This window comes from Bubalus bubalis, chromosome 13 (assembly GCF_019923935.1).
Source record: "Bubalus bubalis isolate 160015118507 breed Murrah chromosome 13, NDDB_SH_1, whole genome shotgun sequence".
Classification (NCBI taxonomy): Eukaryota; Metazoa; Chordata; class Mammalia; order Artiodactyla; family Bovidae; genus Bubalus; species Bubalus bubalis.
The window spans coordinates 20870145-20883755 of NC_059169.1; the positions used below are offsets into that span (position 1 = coordinate 20870145).

Sequence of the window (13611 nt, forward strand, 5' to 3'; positions counted from 1 at the left end):
AAAAGGAGGGAAACCAATAGACTGCAAAGTTAAATAGTTAACTGCCATGAAAGAAACTATGTTAGAGGATTAGTGACTTTGTGCCCAATTCCTAAAGAAAATATTCTTAATGATGTATTTGGATGTTATCCTCTTAGAAAAGGTACATTTGGCAAGTTTTAATTCTTGGTGGGGAGATTAATAGGTTGCACAGTTAATAATTGGAGAAGGCAATGGCAACCCACTCCAGTACTCTTGCCTGGAAAATCCCATGGATGGAGGAGCCTGGTAGGCTGCAGTCCATGGGGTCGCAAAGAGTTGGACACGACTGAGCGACTTCCCTTTCACTTTTCACTTTCATGCATTGGAGAAGGAAATGGCAACCCACTCGAGTGTTCTTGCCTGGAGAATCCCAGGGACGGGGGAGCCTGGTGGGCTACCGTCTATGGGGTTGCACAGAGTCAGACACGACTGAGGTGACTTAGCAGCAGCACAGTTAATAATTACTGAATAGCTCATGTGTCTGTTCTTCACCTTTTATGTTAAAATTCTAAATGGAATTAAGACATACCAGCAGCCTTATTACCATTCATATTTATTTCTTTTTTTATTGAGCTGCTGTTGCTGCTGCTAAGTCGCCTCAGTCGTGTTGATTTATTTACATATATTATTGTATATATTACTTGTGGTTCAGCTGGTAAAGAATTCACCTGCAATGCGGGAGACCTGGGTTCAATCTATGGGCTGGGAAGATCTCCTGGAGAAGGGAAAGGCTGCCCACTTCAGTATTCTTGCCTGGAAAATTCCATGGACTGTATAGTCCACGGGGTCGCAAAGAGTCAGACACGACTGAGAGACTTTCATTTTCACTTTGTGTATATTATATATGTAACTGAATCACTTTACACCTGAAACTAATACAATATGTGTGTATATGTATATATATATATTCTTTTTAAGATTCTTTCCATTATAGGTTATTAGATTATTACAAGATGTTGAAAATAGTTCCCTATGCTATACAGTAAATCCTTACTATTTATTTATATTTCTTAATAATGACAATCATTTGGATAAGAGACAAATTTAAGAATATAAAGCAAGAAAAGAGAAAATGAGTTTTTTCTGTTGTATTTCGGCCATGCTGTGCATCTTGCAGGATCTTAGTTCCCCAGCCAGAGATCCAACTTGTGCCCCCTGCAGTGGAATTTCAGAGTCCTACCCACTGGACCACCAGGGAATTCCCAAAAATGAGTTTCTAAAAACGAAGATCTAATGGACTACACCAAGTTAAGCCTGTAAGATCTTGTCTGACTCTATTTTCCTAAACTGCAATAAAATTAATAGGTCACAATAGCGAGTATAAATATTTCTGAATTATTATGAGTTAGTTGAAAATTTTTTAAAAAGTATATAGGGCCTTGCTTTTCTCCCCTCAAGAACACTTAAAAATGGATCTACTTTATTTATCTTTTTTAAAAAGAAAAGTTGTAATTAGACAAATACCTTGAGCATTGAAAATAATGTTGTATTATGTCAATTACTATGGAGAACAGTGTGGAGATTCCTTAAAAAACTGGAAATAGAACTGCCTTATGATCCAGCAATCCCACTGCTGGGCATACACACTGAGGAAACCAGAAGGGAAAGAGACACATGTACCCCAATGTTCATCACAGCACTGTTTATAATAGCCAGGACATGGAAGCAACCTAGATGTCCATCAGCAGATGAATGGATAAGAAAGCAGTGGTACATATACACAATGGAGTATTACTCCGCCATTAAAAAGAATACATTTGAATCAGTTCTAATGAGGTGGATGAAACTGGAGCCTATTATACAGAGTGAAGTAAGCCAGAAAGAAAAACACCAATACACTATACTAATGCATATATATGGAATTTAGAAAGATGGTAACAATAACCCTGTGTACGAGACAGCAAAAGAGACACTGATGTATAAAACAGTCTTATGGACTCTGTGAGAGAGGGAGAGGGTGGGAAGATTTGGGAGAATGGCATTGAAACATGTAAAATATCATGTATGAAACGAGTTGCCAGTCCAGGTTCGATGCACGATACTGGATGCTTGGGGCTGGTGCAATGGGACGACCCAGAGGGATGGAATGGGGAGGGAGGAGGGAGGAGGGTTCAGGATGGGGAACACATGTATACCTGTGGCGGATTCATTTTGATATTTGGCAAAACTAATACAATTATGTAAAGTTAAAAAATAAAATTAAATTAAAAAAAATAAAATTTTTTAACCATTTAATGATTTTTAATAATTTATAATTGCAGATATATTGGCAAAAATATTTTAAAGTGCCTATAATTCCATTTTAATATTCTTGCTTATTTCCTTTCATATTCATATATATATTTGACAGTGGCCAATATAATGCACATATTTTCTGAATGTTATGTAGTTTCCTAAATTTTTTAATTTAAAAACTTTATAACATATAATGCACATAACAGGTTCAAATGAAAAAGGCATAAAATGAAATCCCTTTATCAATACCAGCTCCCAGCTATCCATTCTCATTTTTCTTTATTCTTCCAGATATAATTTATAAATATACAAGAACATTATATATTTCTTTATATATTTCTTTATCCAAATGAAGGCATACTATAGACACTTCTGTGACTTTTACTCTTTATTTGTTTTACTTATTTTAAACACTTTTCTTTTAAAAGGTTGCATGGTATTCTGTGGGCTTTCCAAGTGGCTCAGTGATAAAGAATTTGCCTGTAATGCAGGAGACAGGGGTTCCATTCTTAGGTCGGGAAGATCCCCTGGAGGAGGAAAAGGCAACCCATTCTAGTATTCTTGCCAAGAAAATTCCATGGACAGTGGAGCCTGGCAAACTACAGTCCATAGGTTCACAAATAACTTGGGCATGACTGAGCACACACGTATGGTATTCTCTAGCATGAAGTGAAAGTGAAAGTGAAGTCGCTCAGTCGCGTCCGACTCTTTGCGACACAGTGGACTGTAGCCTACCAGGCTCCTCCGTCCATGGGATTCTCCAGGCAAGAATACTGGAGTGGGTTGCCATTTCCTTCTCCATCTCTAGCATGAACTCACTGCCAAATTGGTCTCCTACTGATGGATGTTTAGGTGGTTTCTCATCTTTTGGTTTATGAACAATTCAGCAATAAATGAACATATAGGATAAGCGAGAGAATTACTGGCTGAAAAGTGAAATAAATGCATTTGAAATTTGGTAGATATTGCCAAATTGCCCTGTGGAAGGTTGAATGATTTTTTCCCTCTACCCAGCTATGTAGCAGAGGGACAGCTCCTCCACTCTCTCTCATTAGTCTGGTATATTATCACCTTTTCCATTTTTGCCAATTGATAGGTGAAAATATTTCAGTGAGTTTCATTTTCATTTCTTTTCTTCTAAATGAAGTTCAGCATCTTTTCACATATTTAAGGAATCTTTTGCATTTTCTTTTCTGTGGTCTGTCTATTCACATAGGATAATGAGTTCTGGGAAGAGAAAAAAAAATGAAAGGTTCTTAAGAGAATTAGGACTTCCCTGGTGGCTCAGGTGGTAAAGAATCCACCTGTAGTATGGGAGACCTGGGTTCTATCCCTGAGTTGGGAAGATCGCTTGGAGAAGGGAACAGCTACCCACTCCAGTATTCTGGCCTGGAGAATTCCATGGACAGAGGAGCCTGGCAAGCTGCAGTCCATGGGGTTGCAAAGAGTCAGACACAACTGAGCGACTTTCACTTTCACTTTCAAGAGAAATAGTGAAATGCTTTGTTCTCTATGTAGTGAAGTGAAAGTGGCTCAGCCGTGTCTAACTCTTTGCAAACCCATGGACTATACAGTCCATGGAATTCTCCAGGCCAGAATACTGGAGTGGGTAGCCTTTCCCCTCTCCAAGGGATCTTCCCAACCCAGGGATCACACCCAGATTTCCCACATTGCAGGAGGCTTCTTTACCAGCTGAGCCACAAGGGAAGCCCAAGAATACTGGAGTGGGTAGCCTATCCCTTCTCCAGGGGCTCTTCCTGACCCAGGAATCGAACTGGGGTCTCCTGCATTGCAGGCGGATTCTTTACCAACTGACCTATGAGGGAAGCCCCCAAAGTTAGCAACAAATAAAACATCCTCTTTAAATATTTTATTTTTCTTGGAAACCTAATACTCTGTTCATATAAAAATGTGTTCTTAGGGGACTTCCCTGGCAGTCCAGTGGTTAAGACTTGGCCTTCCAATGCAGGGGGTATGGGTTCCATCCCTGTTGGGGAGCTAAGATCTCACATGCCTCAGGCCCAAAAATCCAGAACATAAAACAGAATATTGTAACAAACTCAATGAAGATTTTAAAAATGGTCGATATAAAAAGAATCTTAAAATTTTACTGTGTTTTCTAGGGTTCACTAGCTTAAGGGAAGCTCACATTATAACTAATACCACATCCAACCTCTGCATCAGTGGTTAGGTATGTAGGTTAGTTAGTGGTTAGTACTCGGTTGATATGCAGTAAACTCTTGTGAGGAGAATATCAGATTATTGAGCACTTATTACTGTGTCACTAGATGCCATGTAAACATAATTTTTTAACTTCACAAAACTGTGTGTGGTAAATATGGGGACAATAAAGTTCAGAGAGGCTAAGGGGAGTACAACACCCTATGTAAGTGGCTGAGAAGAGATTATAAGAAAAGTTTTCTACTCAAAAATTTCCCCATGTTGAGTATTCCAGCTGCAATTTTGCCTTTTGTCTGTTTAGACAGTTCTTCCCTTGATCCCTTCACAATTGCTTTCATGACCACTGAGGACATTTTGTCCTGTCAGATCATGTTGATGGGAAAGAAAGTGAAAGTGAAGTCGCTCAGTCGTGTCCAACTCTTTGTGACCCCATGGACTGTAGCCTACCGGGCTCCTCCGCCCATGGGATTTTCTGGGCAAAGGTACTGGAGTGGGGTGCCATTTCCTTCTCCAGAGGATCTTCCCGACCCAGGGATGGAACCCAGGTCTACCTGCATTGCAGGCAGACGCTTTACCCTCTGAGCCACCAGGGAATTAACACTAATTGGTGAAGAGGCAGGTCTAAATGATTTTGCTTGACTTTTGGAAAGATAGGGCATTGGTTTTATCATGAGTAAGGATTCATGTTTTTAAAATGTCACATTTATTTTATTGAATCTATGTGTTTTTAAATACCTGAAATAGACAGCTGCTAATTCCTACCATCTTGGTGAATTTTGCAAGAGCTGAGGTACCAGCAAGGGTGGCTGGCCACCTCCTTGGGGCAGGATCTTCCAGGATGTCAGGGTTTCCATAGGCTCAGTTCTGAGCAGGGGGTGATTTTATTTTTCTTAACAATTGAAAAGCTATAATAATATTTAATTAAGTACAAGAAATACTCTTGACTGAAGTGTATATCACACATTCTATCATGATATATTCTTATTTATTTTCTTTATTGAAGTATACTTGATGTACAATATTGTATGTTACAAGTATACAATTTGGTGATTCCTAATTAAATTTTTAAAAATTATACAGAAGTGGGTTTCTTTTTAATATCATTTTACTTTATTTTAATAATTATTTATTTATTTTGGGGGGGCTGCACCATGTGGCTTGTAGGATCTTAGTTCCCTGACCAGGGATCAAACCTGTGCCCCCTGCATTGGAAGCTCAGAGTTGTAACCACTGTACCATCAGGGAAGCCCTGATTCACAATTTTTAAGGATTATACTACACTTAGAGTTATTTAAAAACATTAGGTATAGTCCCTGTGTTTTACAGTATATCCTTGTAGCTTATTTTATAAATAATAGTTTGTAGGGATGTTTTGATCTTTAACTTGCACATGCTAAATGGTTAAATGAAGCTGAAAGGGTTCTTTTCAAGTCTAAATTTTATAAGGATAAACACATAGTCTATGCAGAAGAATTAAACCTAAGAGATGAACTGTATACACTTCATTATTGATGAATTGTGAAGAAGGAAATGGCAACCCACTCCAATATTCTTGCCTGGAGAATCCCATGGATGGAGGAGGCTGGTGGGCTATAGTCCATGGGGTTGCAAAGAGTTGGACATAACTGAGCAACTCAGCACATTGATGAATTAAGTAATATAATGGCAAACCATAATATATGTACATATCTAAGATGGTTCTAGCATTGATTGGAGTTCCTCTCTTAGAGCTTTGGAGGCTCCTTAACCTCAAATGGCCTGGGAGTATCTCAGTTCCTATCTAGAATCTCTTCTAACATCACCCTGGTCTTCTCTTTTCAATCCGTATTGTTTGCCTATGATGTATCCTGAACTGGTCACATCTTTTAAAGCTGACATATTAACAGCAGAACTCTCCTGTAGTCCTCTGTTTGCATCTGTTCAAAATTTAATGTTTAAACTACAAGCCTTCTTTCTCAGGGATATCGCAGTTGAATTCCTAATGCTCTTGCTATTTCTTTTATATGCATATTATTATATCTTGTATACAATGTATATGGTATAATTATATGTATACATATGTGTATTTTGTATACAATGCTATCATACAAAGCTATGCAGAAAGGGTGCTTTCCTTCGGTAACTCTTCCAAACTGCCTGAAAAAATACCTTCCATTCTGTCTGCTCAGGATGCAATGAGAGAGCGGGTAGAAAAGGAGAGGGAAAGAAAATTATAGTAAAAGGAGAAACACCATCTGGGCTTAGCACTGCCCGGGAGACTCTATTGTTATTCAAATGCCCATTTTCTCTGGTGGTTTCTTGTCTCTCACTAAATGTGCTGCCTATGGAGTACTCATCTCCCTGTGGGAGAGCTTAAGCTAAGCTAAGTCACTTCAGTTGTGTCCGACTCTGTGCGACCCCATAGATGGCAGCCCACCAGGCTCCCCCATCCCTGGGATTCTCCAGGCAAGAACACTCGAGTGGGTTGCCATTTCCTTCTCCAATGCATGAAAGTGAAAAGTGAAAGGGAAGTCACTCAGCCGTGTCTGACTCTTAGCGACCCCATGGACTGCAGTCTACCAGGCTCCTCCGCCCATGGGATTTTCCAGGCAAGAGTACTGGAGTGGGGTGCCATTGCCTTCTCCAGTGGGAGAGCTTAGTAGTCAGCTAAGTAGAAATTGAGTGTTATGTAACTATTTCAAGCCTATTACATATGGCTTCTTTAGGTATATAAAACCAACATCTTGGCTATACCATGCTTCAAATCCTTGATAGAAGAAAGCAAGAATAAATAAATATTCCATAGCAATCTTGCTGTAGGCACAAATACTCTTCTTATGTCAGAGATTCCACGTGGCAACAATCTGAATTTTCAGTCCCCTAAGTGAAGGTTGGATTCCTAGGTGGCTCAGTGGTAAAGAATCTGCCTGCCAATACAGGAAACACAAGTTCGATCCCTGAGTTGGCAAGATCTCCTGGAGAAATGGCAACCCTCTCCAGTATTCTTGCCTGTGGAATCCCACGGACAGAGGAGGCTGATAGGGTACAACCTATGGAGTCGCAAAAGAGTTGGACACAACTTAGCGACTAAATGACAACAATGACAAGAGAAGGTTGTTAGTAACTTTATCCTCCAGTGATCTTGAGAAAGATATGCATGTTTTCCCAGTACTTTATTAAGTTTCTTTATGCCTCTAAGCACAGTATTTGTTGATCAATTGCTTTCTTCTGCAAGGTTGCATTAAAATTTTTTTACCTTGAAAGCCCATGTAATCACATTTTCTTCAATACTGCTTTGCAAGTTGAAATTTAGCATTATTTTTTCCTTCCTATACCTATGTTTACTTTGTTGGAATAAGATAGGCTAAGTTTGTGTACCAAAATTTGTAACCTCATTTCTGAGGCACTCAATTATTAATGCTAAAATATAAGTATAAATCTCTATAGCAGATATAAGGCAACAGCAGTTTACTTTTACTTTGCTTTTGCTTTTATTTATGCCCTCGAATTATGTTTACAGAGATAGTAGCTTATTTTCAACCTGTGTTCAACAAAGATGGGGCTTCCCTGTTGGCTCAGATGGTAAAGAATCCACCTGCAGTGTAGAAGACCTGGGTTCGATCCCTGGGTTGGAAAGATCCCCTAGAAAAGGGAATGGCTGGGAAATCCCACAGACAGAGGACCCTGGCAGTCTGTAGCTCTTTGGGTCACAAGAGTCAGAGATGACTGAGCGACCAACACTTTTCAACAAAAATACCACTGGTTTATCAAAAGCAATTCAGGTTATTTCATTTAGGAACAGTGTTCACAACTTTATCAAAAATACCTAGTCTCCCTGTTGCCCTGCTTCTCTTTCTAGCCTCTGGATACATTGTTGCTCACAGCACTTTGTCTCTTGCCTATTTTGCATCTCCTTGGCATATGCTGGCCTTTTTTTTTTTTAACTACATTCTATAAATTGGTTCATCTGTATGTAGTTCCTATTAGAGCTTTTATTGGATAATGTTTAACGGCTCATCTGAGACCTATAATCTTCTCCTTATTACTCTTCCCCTGTTCTTTCCCTCCAAATTATGAATTTCTTTAGAGTCTCATCCCGTCCCTAATGGTTTACCCTTCCACACCTGGTGAATTCTGGTGTTTTCACCCAGTTATTTGCCTCTTAGAGCATTGACTATACATCTTTCTCTGCCCTGAGATTCTCTTATCTCTTTTTTTTTAAAAATCACAGTTTGATCTCTGACTTCAACTCAGATGGTTTCTAAAAGTTTAAGAGATATTGTGCGGCCTTTCTTAGAAAGTACATTCTGATACATGCCTTTTTCTGTGTATCAGTTAGCACTTGGTTCAACTGCTTAAAATAGAAAACCAAAATTACAGAAGTCTAAGCAACAAATAGAGAGGTTTATTTTTCTCTTTATGTAAAAGAACTCCGGTGGCAGGTGGTTCAGCCTTGGTATAGTATCTCCATAGTCATCATCAACTCCTTCTGTCTTTCTGCTTAACCATCCTTGGTGCGTGGCTTCTTTTCTTAGCTTTGCTTGCGGGCTGCTAAGATAGCTGCTGCAGCTTCAGCCATCACACCCATGTTCCAGGAAGCAGTGAGGAGGAATGGAGAGGGGAAAGGGGCCCCTTTTAAGCTGAGACAACCATCTTTAACAAGATTTTCTAGAAGTCCTATCCAGTGATTTCCAGCTAAATCTCATGGATAACTTGGCACATTGCTTCACCACAAACACCAAAGAAGTTACCGAGAAAGAAGAGGAGAAACGCTATTGGGCAAGCAATCAATAGTGCTTGCTACTCATAGACATTGAACATCTATTGCTCAGGCTCCACACTTGAGGCAGGCTCCTGAGGCCAGACCTGGAACATGGAGCTCTCTCTGGGAAACTTCTAACCTTATGTGGAGCTCCCAGGATTTTACCACACGTGATATTGTTTTCAGAGACCTACACCAACAGCTAATGCTCAGCTCCTTTTCCAGGGTTAATGCCCCTTCTCAAAGAGGAACTTCTCTTGAACTACTTGTGAGAGACATGATCTCTCGAATTATCATGTGTTCCTTCAAAGCTGTTGCTCATTTGATAAGCTTGATGCCTTTTATTCCCTCGGGGCTTAAATTCTGTGACTCAAAGACAAGATTTCAGAACTCAAAAAATATTTTCTCTCTGTGAAAGCCCAGGTCTTACAATTTGATGTTTTGGTTTTTAACATGTATCTTGCATTGACCAAAAAATACAGTCACAACCTAAAAGTAGAGAGTTACTTTATTTGGCGGGAATGTTTAGGACTCCGAGTCCGGGAGACAGCATCTCAGTGGCTTGAGAAAACCGCTCTAAGAAGGCAGGAGGGGAAGTCCTGCTATATACAAGTTTGCAACAAAGGGAACAGGCAGTCTTAACATCAAAGATCAGGTATCAAGTTAAGGAATTTAGCATTCTGTGCATGGGAAGGTGTAAGCCTCTGGGCTCATTGAATTCATTCCTTTCATATGTGCCTCAACTATCTGGGGCCAATCTTGTTTCCTTGTTCATATTGCTTCCTGGATTCTCCCAGCTCCTCAGCAATCACCACGGGGCTGGTGTGTGGCAGCAGTTTCAGGAGCCCTCATGCCCATTCGGAGGCCAGAAATCGCTGATGGTTGTGACATGTCTTGTTTATTAATATGGCAGGAGATATTTTCATTTCATACTTGCCATGAACTTTAAAAATCCATTCAGGAAAAAAAATCCTTTCAGTAAATCACTTGATTCTTTTCACTATCGTGAATGTAGACACGTGAGACAATTCAGGTAGAAAGCTACAAGGAACCTCGGGTAAAATCTGAAACTATTATCTACTAAAAAGCAGCAGTAGTACAAACCAGAAAGTGAAATTGTTAACTGCTCAGTCGTGCCCGACTCTGTGTGAGCCCATGGACTCTAGCACGCCAGGCTTCCCTCTCCTTCACTCTCTCCTGGAGTTTGCTCAAACTCGTGTCCATTGAGTCGACGATGCCATCCAACCATCTCACCCTCTGTCACCCTCTTCTCCTCCTGCCCTCAATCTTTTCCAACTTCAGAGTCTTTTCCAGTGAGTCGGCTCTTCACACCAGGTGGCTGAAGGATTGGAGCTTCAGCTTCAGCATCAGTCGTTTCAGTGAATATTCAGGGTTGGTTTCCTTAAGATTGATTGGTTTGACCTCTTGTTGTCCAAGAGACTCTCAAAAGGCTTCTCCAGCACCACCATTTGAAAGCATCAGTTCTTCAATGATCAGACTTCTTTATGGCAAGAATACTGGAGTGGGTTGCCAAGCCCTGCTCCAGGGGATCTTCCCAACCCAGGGATTGAACCCCGGTCTCCTGCGTTGCAGATGGATTTGTTGCCATCTGAGTCACTAGGGAAGCCCTTGGACGAGTTGTACAAAATAAAAAAGTACTTTGCATGGCACTGTCGTCAGCCAACAGAAACTTATTAAACATCAACTCTGTCCAAGTTTTAGACTAAGCCTAAAACTCCAAAGGTGAAAAGACCTTATCTCTGACTTTTAGGGGTTAGGAGTCTCATTATGGAAAATTGATGAACAAATAAGTGGTAGTATAACTTTACCAGTACTATACTGGTGGGCGGATAAATGAATTCATTTAACCTGCGTTTACTGAAGTAAGTATCTCCTTTCCCCTGTGTGACAAGCCCTGGAGTGACTGACAGACACTGCAGACAAAGAGGGAAGGAAAATCAGACGGAGTCCCTGGGCTCCCTGAACTTCTAGGAGTGAAAGAGGACCTCTAACGGCCTGGGCTGAACGCTCATGTTTGTGTCCTATTGCAAAATCAGGACTATAAATGTGAAATTTTGCTGTTAATATTTTAAAACACGTAATAACCGCTGTCTTTGAAAAGGACTGTGACAGCTTTCTTGAGAAAATAAAACAGCACTATGCACAACGTTTTTAGACTTTTCTTTTGCTGGCCTAACACTGAGAATTCAAATAAGACGCTTATATAGTGAGCACATAGAAGGGTGGGAGAAATTTCAAGACCCGTTTTGGATGTTTTCTTTCTTTTAATTATCCATTTGTATTATACTCTTGGTAAACACAATGTCTCCTTTCTTCCTTGTTAAAAGCAAAGCATCTGAATATTGGCTGCACTATATCATACTTGCCTTTTTTTCTGAATGTAATAATTAACATGAATTTGTTGAAGGCCTCAAATATTCTTAAACCACTGCTGCATCTGCAACATGAACCTTACTTTGTTCACTTAACAAAGGGGTTTATGGAGTGATATGCCATACAGCCTTGAAAGTGAAAAGCAAAGTGTTAGTCCTGAGTCATGTCCAACTCTGCCCCCATGGACTATAGTCTGCCAGGCTCCTCTGTCCATGGAATTTTCCAGACAAGAATACTGGAGTGGGTTGCCATTCCCTTCTCCAGGGGAACTTGCCAGTGGGTATGTCACCAAGAAGTTCCTGATGTCAAGAAAAACCAACTTCATTTCATTTTAGAGAAAGTTCCAATTAGATTGGTCTGATTAGAACAGACCCATCAATATTGACAGGGCTTCCCAAGTGACTCAGTGGTGAAAAATACGTCTGCTATGGCAGGAGACACTGGTTGTATTCCTGGGTCAGGAAGATCCCCTGGAGAAGGAAATGGCAACCCACTCCAGTATTGTTGCCTGGGAAATCCCATGGACAGAGGAGCCTGGCAGGCTACAGGCCATGGGGTCACAAAAGAGTCAGACATGACTTAGTGACTGAACACACATCCATCAGTGTTAACACTGTGTTCAACTGTCTTGCAGGTCCTTCATTCCTTCACTGATGCCATTTTTGACGAGTGGATGAAAAGATTCAATCCGCCTGTGGATGCCTGGCCTCGGGAGCTGGCACCTATTGGTCACAATCGGATGTATAACATGGTTCCTTTCTTCCCTCCGGTGACTAATGAGGAACTCTTTTTAACCGCAGACCAACTTGGCTACAGTTATGCCATTGATCTGCCAGGTAACTAATGCAACTTCTAAATGACTGATTCATTAATCTTCTAAAGAGGCTTTCTTTTCTTTTTTTCCTTTCTTTTTCTTCTAAATCAAGACCTTAAATTGAAGTGCTCAGATCTAGATAAGTTTATTGGCAATTTTTTAGAGTATGTATAGTTACAAAATGAGCCTTTAAACTACCAATTAAACATCAGAAAAGGGACTGTTGGATGACTCTTGTTTTAGAAAATTGAAAGTTGTTAAGAGAACTTGTTTTAGGGCAAGTATCTACAACTGCACCTGATCTGACAATTGAAAACCAGCCATGGTTTGAAATGCCTAACCAATAAAATCAAAATGCAGTAGCCACAGATGGATGGCGACTAGCAGGACCTCTTAGAGATCTTTACTTAAAGACAAAGCTGGGTTTAAGGTGAGGCAAATGCAGCACTTGCCTCAGGCACAAAGTTCAAAGGGAAGCCAAAAATTCAGTAATTGAGCTAAGTAATTATATAATGCAATATTATCAAAAACCCAAATTAATGCCAAAAAAAAAATCCATGTTGAATACAGTATCAAAATTTTAAAGCCAGGCTGTTGTTTGTTTTATACCTCTGTGTTAGTTTGTAAGTAGGCCATGTATTTTTTTTCCCAGTTAACCCACACCACCCCTGCCTGGTGGGTTTCTAAAGATGACAATGACCTGCCAGTAGACTGGGCTGTGTGGGACTTCATGGGTACACTTTTTTAAATGAATTTTTTGAAATCATGTTTTTATTCTTTAAAAAAAATAATTTTACTGATTTATTTTTGGCTGTGCTGGGTCTTTGTTGCTGTGTGAAGGCTTCTCTAGTTGCAGTGAGCGATGACCGCTCTTGGATGCGGTGTTCAGGCTTCTCACTGCGGTGGCTTCTCTTGTTGTAGAGCACAGTCTCTCGGTACGTGAGCTTTGGTAGTTGTAGCACTCTGGAGATATGGCATGTTGCGTCCAGAGTACGGGCTCAGTAATCGTGGTGCATGGGCGTAGTTGCACAGGCATGTGGAATCTTCCCAGACCAGGTATCGAACCCATGTCCCCTGCGTTAGCAGGTGGATTCCTAATCACTGTACCACCAGGGAAGTCCTGAAGTCTTGTTTTTAAGTTGTAGATTTTTTATTAGCTTTTCTACTTGGTTCAAAATACAGAAAGATATTTTGATAAATGTAGGGGCATACTTTTTTTTTTTTC

At 40.2% G+C, this 13611-nt stretch overlaps 1 protein-coding gene across 1 annotated transcript in view; it reads left to right on the forward strand.

Moving 5' to 3' along the window:
* Window positions 1-13611, forward strand: part of DCT (dopachrome tautomerase) — a 41261-nt gene that overhangs the window by 23592 nt on the left and 4058 nt on the right. The window contains exon 7 of the mRNA XM_025263246.3: window positions 12207-12408. Coding sequence (XP_025119031.3) covers window positions 12207-12408 — 202 coding nt within the window. The remainder of the gene's footprint in view (window positions 1-12206; window positions 12409-13611) is intronic.